The following is a 13,518-nucleotide window of genomic DNA, read 5'->3' on the forward strand; positions in this document are numbered from 1 at the left end:
TTCTGAAATGATGGGTTCGCGGCACTGGAATATTTCTATCTCGGCCATTCATGAACCAATTCGAAAGATTTTTGCGGCAGAACGCTCCCAGGTGACACGTAACAGCTTCCAGCGTATAACCTAAAATTCCTATGTGGCTTGGTGATTGACCCTTTAAGTGGTTCACTTTTTTTTTCTAAATCAGTACCAAGTTGAAACAATTTGTGTGGAGCCAGGAGAATAAAGTGAAAGGAAGGACGGAGGGAAGAAGACAGATGTAGTGGTCTCTTTCCACATTACGAACGGGGCGGACTCCCTCCGCAATAAATGACGTGTTTTAATGGGTGGTGAATTGCCTCTCACCCACCTGCGAATATTTAAGCCGGCAATGCCTGAAACCGCGGTTACGCTTCGTGCGCATAATATTACCCGATGCAAAAGCTAAAGAAAATAACCTATGATGGCTCGGTAGAGTATGATTCTCTCGCGATTAGAAGCTGTTTGCTAAAACAACACCGAGCTGAAACAACCTTAAGGACGCCAGTAGTAAAAAATGAAAGGCAAGGTTGAAAATAAAGGACAAAGCTATGTCTTTCTACTTCACCACTGAGGACATAATGTAGAAGAAATAGCAGGCGTCGTGTAACGTAAAGCTATTACAAATTATTTTTATTCCAATCTCCTGACATCAAATATACGTAACCGCCAACGCAAGCATCGTGCGGAGACCTGCAGCGCTGTCTGAAGAGTCCAATCAAACTCTCTCCTCGTTTGTAGGTCGCTTTTTTATGAACAAAAGAGTCCCAGGTGTCGTTAGCTATTGTCTATGAGACGCGAAGGTGTAAGTCTTGCAAAGCCTTCTGTAATTGACCTTAATCTTGTTAGTCTACCATATTCCACATGGTTGCTCCTTTTTCGACATTAACCCACACTAATCCACCTTTATCCTCCATCATAAATTAATCCACCTCGACCCCCCTAATGCACCTATATCGAGCCTAATGCAGTTTACCCCACAGCAATTCTTAATCATGCTTAATCCATCATTATATATCTTCATCCATCAACTAATGCATCATGAACTTTGCTAATCATAAATAATATTTCATAAACTGCTCGAAATCCTTTTCTTCACTTGTGGCCTTCCTTGGGTCTCCATATATTTTCTGTCCCTCACAACGCGACCTTGAAACAGAGAGGTCTAAGGCCTTAATAACATTGCGTGCATTTAGCACTTTATCCTGTGTAATTCGCGAACAAGAGGCCAGCAACACAAGCAAGTGGAGAGCGTTTAGATGGGGCCGAGCCGGCGCAGTGAAAATAGATACCCGGATAAAACGCATGGTTTCAACGTGTGCAAATAATCCGGTTCCCCTTACTTAGCTTGCGGTGGCTGATCGAAAATCACGGCGGTGTGCAAGGGAAGGATCAGGAGGCCGCTAAGACGGATCCTCAGAAGAAAAGAATTGGCAGCGCGATGTCTAAACGTGCCTAAAAGGTTCAAAAACATTATAAGGCCCCGCAGAAAGATCTTTATGTCAAAAGAGACTCCTGTTCTCATGCAGGTGCGAGTAGCCAGTGTCTGAGCGATCGGCGTGCAGCCGTGTCCTATTCCTTTCGGAACGAAGCAGCTTCCGGCTATTCAGAAAAAAAAATGTTTTGTTGGCCACAATAATGCATCTTGAAGGTGTGCAGGTCACTTTGACGCAGTGAGATTTCGCCGTTTGTGGCGTCCCATGACCGACACGCTAAGTAGTTACAGCCCGAAAACTTTTACCAATACCACAGGGCTAATGACGAAAATGCGTCAAATGAGAAATAAATTTAACACTGCAGCGTAAGGGGCCCCTTGTCGCAGAAAATCTGGTTCAGCGTCCGGCGTCGGCGTCTAGTGGGCGAGAACTGCCGTTTATATTTAGGTATATGTGTATGCCAAGCCTTCGTATATAACAAGCAGTGTGCGTGAGTTATATTGAGACAATATTATCTCAGTGATGTTGCTGGCATCTTGCCTTACATTCTTAACAAAGTTGTCCCTCAGAATTGGGAGAATGAATGCCCACAACCCAATGTCATAAACAAAACAGTGAAAGCGCATCCCTTCATGTTAAACCTTCTCAGACTTCTCAGAGGTGTGCGAAACAACAACAGGAACTTTACCATGAAATTTTCTTGGCGGGGCTTTTCGCTACCTTGCGGTCGGCCCTCGCAAGACGTGGCGTTTCTATCAGAAAGCTCGCCTTCATGCATAGCGTTAAGCATTTTTTACGAAAAGCTAAGCATTATGACTACAAAAGCTACAGTTGCCGGGAAATGTGAGAAGCAGTCAGAGACCTTTCAATGTTATCGCATTCCGATCTAAAAGGTGCCGCTTAAGCGTCCACCAACTTGTTTTCTTTAGTTCGGTCTAATCATATATAATCAGTATGTACACGTCATATCAGATAAGGAGCTATCGAGGTTTTTGTGACGTCACGCGACAGACAGGCGAAATGAGGATTGCCCGAAAATGTTTTCACCAATCGCGGAGGGCTGGTTGCAGTATTGGAAAAGTTTGGAATAGCTTTACGTCACTGCAGCGCCCGAGGTTAACGTCCTAAGCATACTGTGACCGTATGACGTGCCCAAACAGGTACTTGACGCAATCCACCCTGAAATAGACACTTATGAATTTTCACCTTCTGTACATTTTAAAGTTTCTCAGCACACTTAATTTGTTCAAGGTGTATATATCGCACGAAGTACTCATTTTGAAAACCGAAAAGAAAAATCAATGCGTGCGCCAAGTGTTTTCGGATCACGAATTCACTCTTTCAAACTTTTCATAGAAATGAAGGCTGGAAAAAGACTGGCTCAAGGTACGATCAGCCCTCTGGTCGTGTTTGTCTCCTATGTGTAGGGTAAGACCGCCTGTAAGAAACTCTTTATTCCTTAAGTCACAGTGCAACCTCCATTACCTTTCAAATTAAAGCAGAGTTTTATGAGTGGCATGAATTCCTGATCTGCATTAGATACCTGGCATGCATCTCGTGACTTTTTGCGTGTAATCCAACAGAGTCAGTGGAAAAAAACAGGTATGGGTCAGCGCTCTTGTTAGAGTCCTTGTGTGGGGTCTTCTTTGCGCTGTTCGTTCACGAAAACATAAACGTACCAACTGGAGCAGCTTTCTGTCTTGATCGAGCACGGGGCTAACTGGTATAACCACTATTTTCACATTTTTCTGCCTACGTTACTATCGTATTTGTTATTTTTCAGACGCCTTTACTGCAATACAGGCTTATTCCATTCTTTCTTGGCGCAGTTATGTGGTGCCTCTGCGTAGACCCCCGTGAAAAACATATTTTTTGATTGTTGTACCAAAGCTGATGCGTATTTACTGTATCCCATTCTTATGCTAGTCTTGAAGAGGATTTGCAAAACAATGTTCAGTAAGAACAACATCACCGCGCCCAATGTTTAGTGATGCAGCGTCAGTGGGGGACTATAATATCTCCTTGAAGAATTTCACTAGGATAGCCGGGAGGCATTTCAATGAGACTGCTATGTATGGTCGCCACCTCAAATCCCCATAGTTGCAGGAAAAAAAACGTATTTTGTTTTTCATTTAACAACACTGTCTTGTTCCTGCAGCATAGATCAGCTATCTAGAGAGAGGGTGGGTATAGTTCATCGCCCCTATAGCCATGCAATGGCATGGTCGGTTCCCCTCGCTATCCTAGGTTGGAAACGGGCGCCATGCCGTACAAGATCAGGCAGAGCTAACCTAAGATGGCGATACTTGTGTGCGGATTGCGAAAACGCATCAGGTTGAGGCGTGTCCTGCAGCCAAGCTCCTCTCGTGCGCTTCGTTTTGGACACGCTGGGTTTTCCGGTGGTTTCGCAGCAAAGTCCGCAAGTCCGCGCATCTCTAGGTAGGCGTAGAAAAGATTCATTAAAGAGCAAAACATGACAAGTGGCACATGCCCAGGGTCCACGAGGGCGCAGATTTAGTGGCACATAACCAAGAAGGCGTCAAAGAGGATCATTGAAATGCAGCACGTCGCCACTGGCGCATTTCCACGCAAACGGACCACATGTTAAACTGCGCTACCTTCATCGCACTACATTGTTAGACCGATTCATCTCCGGTGAATGTCTGAATAGGTAGATGCAGTAGATGAGAAATGCAACAAATCCATCGAGTTAGAATCTAAACATAACGTATACATAGAACGCGCGCGCACACATACACAAATTATATACCGAGCCAGTCGTTAAGCGGAGTTGCTGAGTACTGGCAAGTACGACGGATGCCTAAAGCGCATCACGGTTTCATGGGCAGCATGCGCTTACACACGCAGCGCAATTGGAATTGATGCAACCTGCAAGAAGCGTTTACTTCCTCATTACCACGCAACCGCGGGTGCAGGAAGACGAGCTTTCTGGCTCTCTTGTGTTTCTTTCCCCGCCCGGCGGCGCCGGCACTGCTGCGGATGGATGAATGAATGCATGGATGTTATGAGTGTCCCCTTTGAAAAGAGGTGGTGGGTTGAGCTATGAAGCTCTTGATATTATACTATTATAATATACCACTTCTCGGTATCTTTGTCCTGGGTTCTTTCACACTAGTGTGGGTAACTAGGCTGTTCGTGGGCCGATGCAAACGGCATCGAGCTACCGTGCTGAGGGAAACGTGATCGCAACGAATTGTCGGACGAACATGGCTTACTGTGTATAGCAAGACGTGGTATGTGCCGCTTTCCAGTGAGCCTGTAGAATACAGCCTTCGGCCATTCGATATGTGCCGTTGGGCAGGTGCCGCTCTTAGAAAAATCTTTCTGCAAGCCCAATTTGATCATATTCTTGTCTTTCTCCAGAGCAACTCAGTTCGAGTGTGAAGGAAAATGACAGGGGACCGGATCATCCTGTCACCTGTCCTTTTTCTTCATACTCCAAATGCGGTGCACAAAAGCAAGGCAAGACTATGAGGCGCGAGCTCACCCGTTCAGCAATACTTGTTAACTTGGGTCACTGTGTATGTGGGAATGGTTATGTTTCACTCCTAATGAAACTTTTTCACGTCAACTTTAATCACATATATGGGCCGCCCTTCATAAAACTTCAAGACGTCAACATCTCTCAATGGTTATGTAGGTGAACAGGTTAGGTTATGTCAATGAACCCAGTTGGAGTACACGCCTCAGAGATGACCAGTTTAGGCTGTGACAATAAAATCATTCGTGATATTTAGTCAATGCGAATCTGATAAACGTCGAAAATTATGCTGATCGGGTTTCTAGAGGAATATTTTAATGCAATGGTGTTGTTAACGTCGTTGACAATAATTGCCTTTTTATTTTTGTTTTAGCTAGAATAGTTGCATGCGTTCGGACATTGTTTATTGATAATAGCCCTGTTCAGATGCAGAAACGATTTCATGCTCGCCGGATATTTATGGCAAATTAACTAATCCTTCAATAAATCCACATCCGGAAACGTCGATAGTAATTCAGTACTAAAATATACCCAGTCCGAACTCTCTCAATTGGCAAATTAAACGTTTTCACAACGAACATCTTTGATCTATTCCTTCCTAATGAAATGTTTGTGACGAGGAAAATATTACACGTCATATATGTTCTCAATGCCGCGTTGGAAAGAAAAGGCAGATTGCCACAAAGCACAACCTATTACTCTGCTGCGTTTCTCTCAGAGATTTGGAAAAAGATATCCTTATATACGTGATCCCTATTGAAAACGATCCTCCCTGTTCTGAATATATATCCGCAATACATTATGGAGAACGATATAGAACAGCCTTGTGGCATCCACGTAGCAAAAGTAAACAGGGATCTGTTGTTACATTCAAACAGAAACAGCATGAGTTCAGTGACAGGCAAAATCGCAAATTCTAGTCACCACTGAACCATGGAAGAGCTTCTGAGCTGCACTCCGAACGTGTACCGCTATTTTCAAAGATAAAATATATAGAAAGTAATAAGACAAACCTTGAGAGCTTCCAATGCCTCCTTTAGTAACGCCGGACGTGACTGCAGATAAACTTGGTGGATGTTCATGACGCCCCAATGGTAGATGTTCTTCTTCCAAAGGCTCTGCGAAGCCCACACTTCCGCTGTCTGGCTGTTCCTGAGGTGTCCGAGGAACTTTTGAATTCCCCTGAATATACACGTTTCAAAGAAGATAAAATATGTTTCAGCAACACCCACGGGACGCGTCACAGAGATTGATACATCTGACATTATTACGCACACGCAGACCCGTGCCATTCATCAGTTTGACATACACTCTCTGTAAAGAATATGGCGGCCAGTGCGTATCGTCGTCCCTTTCTGTCGGTGTCAACACGTTCCGCTGGAAACGAATCGTGCCATGGGCAAGCAACGAGCTGAGGCTAACACTATTCGAAATATTCGAAGTGCCGCAAGAAATCACTCTGTTGGAGTAAGATATATTTCAATTGCACTTCCTTGCTCTACTATTATCGATTGCGCAATGCATGCTCATCAGGAAATGTTTTAATGTGTGAAATTAGCCAAGCTAGAAATGTAACTAATCTTGACTGAAACGTGCAGCATTGAGAGCGATAGAATAAATTAGATGATTGCACACAACTAAGGCTCTTAGTCTCATGGTTTCTTTAAATTGTGGTCACATTGACTTACTAACCAATCGTGCGTAGTGTCCACGCTCGCTAAGAAGCGCGGCAACAAAGTACATGCGATGAACGCCGGCCTGGTAAGTGCAGCAGCTGGGCTCTCGCGTACTTATCTCCATGCTTAGACGAATTTCTGTCACTACACAAACTTCTCCACGTTTAGCTGTGCCGACTTGTCAGCGGACAAGCCTACAAGGCGATATCTTGCGAGGTACGTGACAGGTGCCGACACGTTTCCGCCCAAGGAACAAACGATAGAGGTTCGCACAATAATTACTAAAGGGGACTCTTGCCCTAGTGTCATCTGTAGCTCCAAATGGAGTGGCTCAGCTAGCATGCAAATCATAATATTGATTTACCTAAACTACATGCTTCTTGCTTCAAACGGCTTCGTGACTTTGTAATTGATAATTTCGTCAAAGCACTGTGCTAGAAAAAAATTAAATAAACTCCACTGAAGTAGTTTGATGGCAACATTAGAATACAGGACGCCTAGCACAGAAACTGGCTATTGAGACCATAACACCACGGCCTTGACTTTCCTGTTAGATAAGAACCTAGGGCGCTATAACGTGAAACTATTCCAAACTTTTCTATTCTGATTGTGCAGTCAATCCTCCACGATTGGTAAAAAAATCTTCTGGCGACCCCCCAATCGTGCGTCTGTAACGGGAGGCCACGAAAACCGCAATAGCTCCCCGTCTGATATGACTTGCCACACTTATTATGCTTGAGTAGATCAAGCTAAAAAATAATTATTTCTAATAAGGCGCCTTTTTGCCATCATCCCTCTGCCACTGGCGAAAAACATTCGGGTTGCGCCCACTACAGCTGTGTGTAACGCGACGTGAAAAACATAGCGAAACTCACCGCGCTAATGTGACGTATACGAGTAAAAGGTCCATTAACATGGCGAAGAAGACTGAATTTCTTCTTGAATAGTCGGAGACTGCCTCATTCGGCAATGAACCGAAGGTGGCTGCCTTCCGATCGCTCAGGCACTGCTTACTCGCACCTGCCGGATAGCACAGATTTATTTTCGCATCATGAAACTTTTCGTTTGGCATTATAACTTTATGGAGCCTCTTCGTCAGCTAAAGGACTTCGCCATGTCAACTTTTGTTTGCTGAAGATCCGTTGTAGTGGCATTCTTACCCTGCCGTTGCACTGCGCCACGATTTTTCACCTGCCATCACTAACGCAGTAAGGGGAAGCGGACCAATCGAAGACGCGGGCACCACCCTCCTCATCCGATTTTATTTTCAATCCGCTGACTCGATTCTATAAAAACCCTCGCCACCTGAGTGCACTGCTCACCTCCTGTCAGCAACTTATACAAGAAAAAACAACTCCACGCAAGCAATGATATGCGTTTTGAAAGGAAACAAAGTTGATCTCCTATAAACGAGGAGAGCGTTTGATTTGACTGTTCAAACAACGCTGCGGGTCACAGCTCGCTTCTCGCGTCGGCAGTTACGTAAATTTGGCCTCGAGAGAGTGAAATGAAAAGATTGAAATAGTTTTGCGTTATAGATCCCCAGAATTGGTATTTGTGATCACGCTTGTTTTATGTGTTATATAATTGAACACTGAAATTCCAACTTCATCGAAAAAAATTGTCTTAAACACATCATATATTTTCCCAGCCATATCCAGGATGTATTGATGCACAGACCCACTTCTAGTATCACAGTGTCTATATTCCAAAAGACAAAGCAAAGTTGCAGGCAGCCCGAGTAAACAAAAATATCTTCCACCACTCTGTTGAAGATAACGTTTAGGCGGAGAAAAAGACGAATGCCATGATGATTTATTAGTAAGTCGATCTATAATTTTCTCTGTAGTACATTACAAAATAGTGGAAATATTAAAAAAAACTGACAACATATTCAGTAGTTCCAGCTTTACTGCATAGAAATTATCTGCTTCCCCATGGCTCATAAGTTCCTGTTTCTTTAACGTTTCATAACAAATTGTTTCAATAAAACTTGGTGCTGGGCTAGTTGGTGATGCATTCTTTAAAACTGATGGTAGGGCTACAAAGGAAGAACACACGATGAAAAGACGACACGACAACGAGGAAATGCGTTTCCTCGTCGTCGTGTCGTCTTTTCATCGTGTGTCCGTCCTTTTTAGCGCTACCATCAGTTTTTAATAACAAATTGTGCAGGTGTGAAGCTTGAATAACAACGGGTTGACGTTCGCTAGTATCCTGTTAGCGTTGTTACGTAGATTTAGAGAGTATAGAAGACTATATTTACAATATATATACAAAACGAGTCTGAGGAGTTAGGATTGCTGACCACCAACAGCCCGCAGCAGCCAGCGTCTCGCGATCTTCTTCCTGTCGTCGTTCATCCTTCCGTAACAGGAACCCCGGGTGGGGAAACATCGTCTCGGCGCATGGTAGGCGTAGAACTGCGAGTGAAGTATGGCTTCTGCCGCGAAACGTGCACGACGTCAAGAGGCGGTGGACTTGAGTATAGATCAAACTGTAACGGCGCGATCTCATAATTGACGTCGTTAACTTGACGTAGGACTTCATGAGGCCCTGTGTAACGAGAGAGAAGCTTCTGGGAGAGGCTGATTCAACGATCTGGTGGCCAAACCAGCACCCAAGCACCTAGGGTGAATTGAACATCGCGATGGCATCGGTCGTAACGCTCTCTTTGCAGATGCTGCGAGGCTAATAAACGAGATCGGGCGATTTTACGCGCCATGTGAGCACGATCGATGACTTCGCGGGCGTACTCAGTGGCAACGCGGGGCAAAGAAGGTAGGATGGTGTGAAAGATCAATGTGGGGTCGCCACCATTCAAAAGGAAAAAGGGTGAATATTCTGCGGTGTTATGTCGGCACGAGTTGCACGCGAATGTCACGCAGGCCAGCGTGGCGTCCCAGTCGCGGTGATCGTTGCAAACGTACATTGACAGCATCTCTGTGAGTGCTCGGCTGAGACGTTCCTCAAGACCGCTCGTTTGTGGGTGGTAAGTGGTGGACAGCTTGTGCTCAGGGGGCACAAGAGTGGAAGAGGTCGTACACAACTTGAGGCAAAAAACAAGAGGCCGCGGTGTTTAAGTAACTGTCGAGGCGCACTGTGCTGGAGAATGACGTCGTGAAGGAGCAAATTGGCGACGTCAATTGCTCAACTAGTCGGCAACGCCTTCGTTATCGGGTAGCATGTCGCGTAGTGAGTAGCGATGGCAATCAATTTATCCGCTCTATTCGTCGTCGGAAAAGGGCCAAGCGCGTCAAGGCCTACGCGAAAGAATGCTTGAGAGGGAACTTCATTTCGATGGAGTCGTCCGACTGGTGGCAGGGGAGGTTCCTTACGGCACTGACACAATTCGCAAGTTGCGACATAACGATGCAAAAAAGCGGTAGAGACCCGGCTAGAAGAACCGGCGTTGTACGCGGTCATATGTACGCAGAACTCCAAGGTGTCCTGCCTTCGGTAAATCGGAAAGTTGTTCAAGAACGATGGATCGCAGAAGATGAGGAGCAACAAAGGGCAACTCGAAGAAGTCAGGGTTGATATTGCGGTGGTGGAGGATGCCGTCGTGCAGCACGAACATGCAGCACGTGCCGTCGCTGCTGCCAGTTTGCACTCTGGTGATGATGCACTGTGAGGATGGGTCGCGTTGTTCTTCAGCGCGCATGTCGGTCATGTCAGTAAAAGCCACCACGCAGGTCACCGGATCATGCGGAACAGGATCAGGGTGGTCCACGGGGTGACGCGTGAGGCAGTCAGCGTGCTTGTGCACACGTCCAGACTTATACATGACAAAAATGAACATTCCTGTAGCTGCAAAGCCCACCGACCATGCCATCCTGTGGGGTTTTGGAGGGAAGACAACCAGCAGAGTGCGTCGTGGTCTGTAACGACCGAAAACTTCCGGCCGTACAAATATGGCCGGAACTTGGCGACCACCCAAACTAAAGCCAAGCAATCCAGCTCGGTGATGGAGTAATTTGTCTCGGAAGGTGAGAGCAGGCGGCTGACGTAAGCTATCATGCACTCGGTACCATTCTGCTGTTCGGCGAGAACAGCGCCGATGCCATGGCCACTTGCATAAGTGTGGACTTCGGTCGGTACAGATGTATGGGAGGGGTGGTCAGAAAGCCGATGGGAGCGGCGAACGCTTGAGCCTGCCCGGGGCCCCATGAGAATTGCACGTTCTTTTTTAGAAGAGCTGTCAAAGCCAAGCAACGTCGGCGAAGTTTTTGACGAAACGGCGAAAGTAAGAACACAGGCAGACGAAACACCGCACGTCACAAGCAGAACGTGGCACAGAGAAACAGCGTACGGCGCGAACTTTTTCCGTATATGGTTGGACACCACATGTGTCGACACTAGTCTGACGGCGCCTAAATTGACACTTCGTGGAGTTCAGTTTAAGGCCGGCTTTCCGGAAGACTGCAAGAATTGCAGCGAGTCGGGTAAGGTGTTTGCCGAACATGGGAGAAAAAATAATAACGTCGTCAAGGTAACAAAGACAGGCTGTCCATTTGTAGCCCCTCAAAAGAGAGCCCATTATATGTTCAAATGTCGCAGGAGCATTTCATAAGCCGAAGGGCATGACTAAACAGATCGCTTAATGTGGATGCCCAAATTAATAACCTATGATCAAAAATTAACAAAGTTAATAGGGTGTTATATCGTCAACAGTATGTGCTATCGACAAGAGATGAACTACTAATCTACAACGCTTTCTTAGTTCCAATACCTAACTATTGTCACACTGTCTGGAGTACAAGTACGAAGCATAATTTATCCAAGATTATTGTTGCTCAGAAACGTGCGATAACATTAATTTTAACATACCATGGTATACCGACACATAAAGCTAATAATCAGTGTTTAACATCATTCAAGTGCCTAATATTGATGCCTTCAGAATAATTCTTATGTACAAGAAGGCTATTAGAACAAACAACGTAGATAGGTTAACACTATTCAACCTTCAAAGCCATGAGCCCATGTACAAAGTACGCTGTTGGACCGCTTGGTCTACACCGTTTTGTCGGACTGTGTACCGATTTCGATCAAGCGCCTATAAACTTCCCGGTTACCTTAACACACTTGAACGGAATAACATCTCAATGGAAGAAATATCGAAAAGAAGGTAATTACTTTTCTGCCGCTCTTACACAAATGTATGGTGTTTCATCCTGTTTTTTGTATGTCGCTCATTGTTTCTTACATCACACAATGTTAACAAATACACTAAGGCTGCTCTTAATTTTGCATGTATATTTTCTCACTGACTCCTACTGTATTTTTGCCCTTGTACGATCGCGAATTTCGCAATGTATTTCAATGTTTCCAGCATTTCTCTGCGTTTGTCATTACTAAGCGGTTTCCTCGTCATACTGTTATGTGGGGCGTAATGGGGTTTTTTCAAACCGCTTCATGCGGCTTTTGCCCCTGCGTCCGCTGTCATGCTGTATTCTGTGGAAAGAGAGAAATAAAGGTTATTATTATTATTATTATTATTATTATTATTATTATTATTATATAAGCCATCCGGCGTGATGAAGGCCGTCTTCTCGTGGTGCATTTCATCAACTAAAATCTGCCAGTCGCCGGATTGAAGATCGATGGACGAGAAGTATATAGCTCCATGCAAGCAGTCCTAGGCGTCATCGATGCATGGCAGTGGGTAGACGTCTTTGCGCGTGATCTTGTTTAAGTGGCGATAATCCACGCAAAAACGCCAGGTACCATCTTAATTTTTCACATGAAGGACAGGCGACGCCGAAGGGCTGGCTGATGGCTCGATGACCCCTTTGCGGAGCATTTGTCCACTTCTGTTTGGATGACCTGACGTTCAGCATGCGACACACGAAAGGGACGCTGACGAATAGGATTCGTTTGTCCAGTGTTTATACAGTGGTGAACAACAGATGTGTAGCCTAAAGGCCCGTCGGCGAAATCAAAGATGTCACTGTAGTATTCAAGCAGTTGTCGTATGTCCGTGGCCTGTCCAGACGTGAAGTCAGGTGCAACCATCCGTTAAGGAGCCAGATCTTATTAGCGCTGCAATTGGCGCTAATAAGCCAATCTCTGCATTCAGACTCTCAATGTAAAATTCGGAACTACTAGAAATGCTGGCCAAGAACATGCCGACCGGAATCACGTGAAGGCACAGTGCGAAATTCAGAAGCGGTAGAACGACGTTGTTGTTAGTAACCTTGACCAACGTATGCGCAACAGCAACGCTCCGGTTCAAAAGCACATCGATTATGGGGCGAAGCACATGTTCACCGTCAGGAACCTGTGGCTGGGCGGTCAAAGTGACGTAAGTAACTGCCTCGGGTGACAGACACACATCGTGGAGCGAGCACAAGTGTCGTGGGGCGGTGCTCGGAACATCGGCGAGTTGAGGCAGTTCCAACTGAAGAACGCCGGTCGCACAGTCGATGAGAGAAGAATGAGTGGGTAGAAAGTCCAATCCAAGGATAACGCCGTCAGGGCAGTATCATAGCAAACAGAACAGAAATAGCGCGGCCGGCTATAATTAAACGCGTAGTACACATTCCAAGAAAAGCCAGCACGCCGCCATCGGCCACACGAAGCGCTCGGGCACCTCCTGTGGTGAGGACCTTCTTTAAGCGTCTATGTAGGCTAACCTTCATCACAAATACGTGAGCTGCAGTGTCAACGAGTGCTTGGATAGATACGCCATTTGGTTTACCGTCTGTTACACTTCACCTTGTGGGCACAGACAGAAGATTTGCTGCGCTAGTAGGCAATGCAGCGCCACCTCCGAGGGCTGTATTTCTTGCTTTTCCGAAATAGTGCTGCCAAACGCTACAGGCGACGAAAGGCGACGTGGCTGCGTCGAATGGGAAGATCGGCGACGTGTTTACGGCGAACGAGA

The 13,518-nt window shown here is 45.7% G+C and overlaps 1 protein-coding gene across 4 annotated transcripts in view; it reads right to left on the reverse strand.

The window, feature by feature from the left end:
* The window catches only part of LOC135921777 (uncharacterized), a 70,281-nt gene that overhangs the window by 24,057 nt on the left and 32,706 nt on the right, over nucleotides 1-13,518 (reverse strand). For all 4 annotated transcript variants that reach the window (XM_065456084.2, XM_065456082.2, XM_065456081.2 and 1 more), the window contains one exon: nucleotides 5,967-6,135. In XM_065456084.2, coding sequence (XP_065312156.1) covers nucleotides 5,967-6,135 — 169 coding nt within the window. The remainder of the gene's footprint in view (nucleotides 1-5,966; nucleotides 6,136-13,518) is intronic.

Source organism: Dermacentor albipictus, chromosome 8 (assembly GCF_038994185.2).
Source record: "Dermacentor albipictus isolate Rhodes 1998 colony chromosome 8, USDA_Dalb.pri_finalv2, whole genome shotgun sequence".
NCBI classification, from domain to species: Eukaryota; Metazoa; Arthropoda; class Arachnida; order Ixodida; family Ixodidae; genus Dermacentor; species Dermacentor albipictus.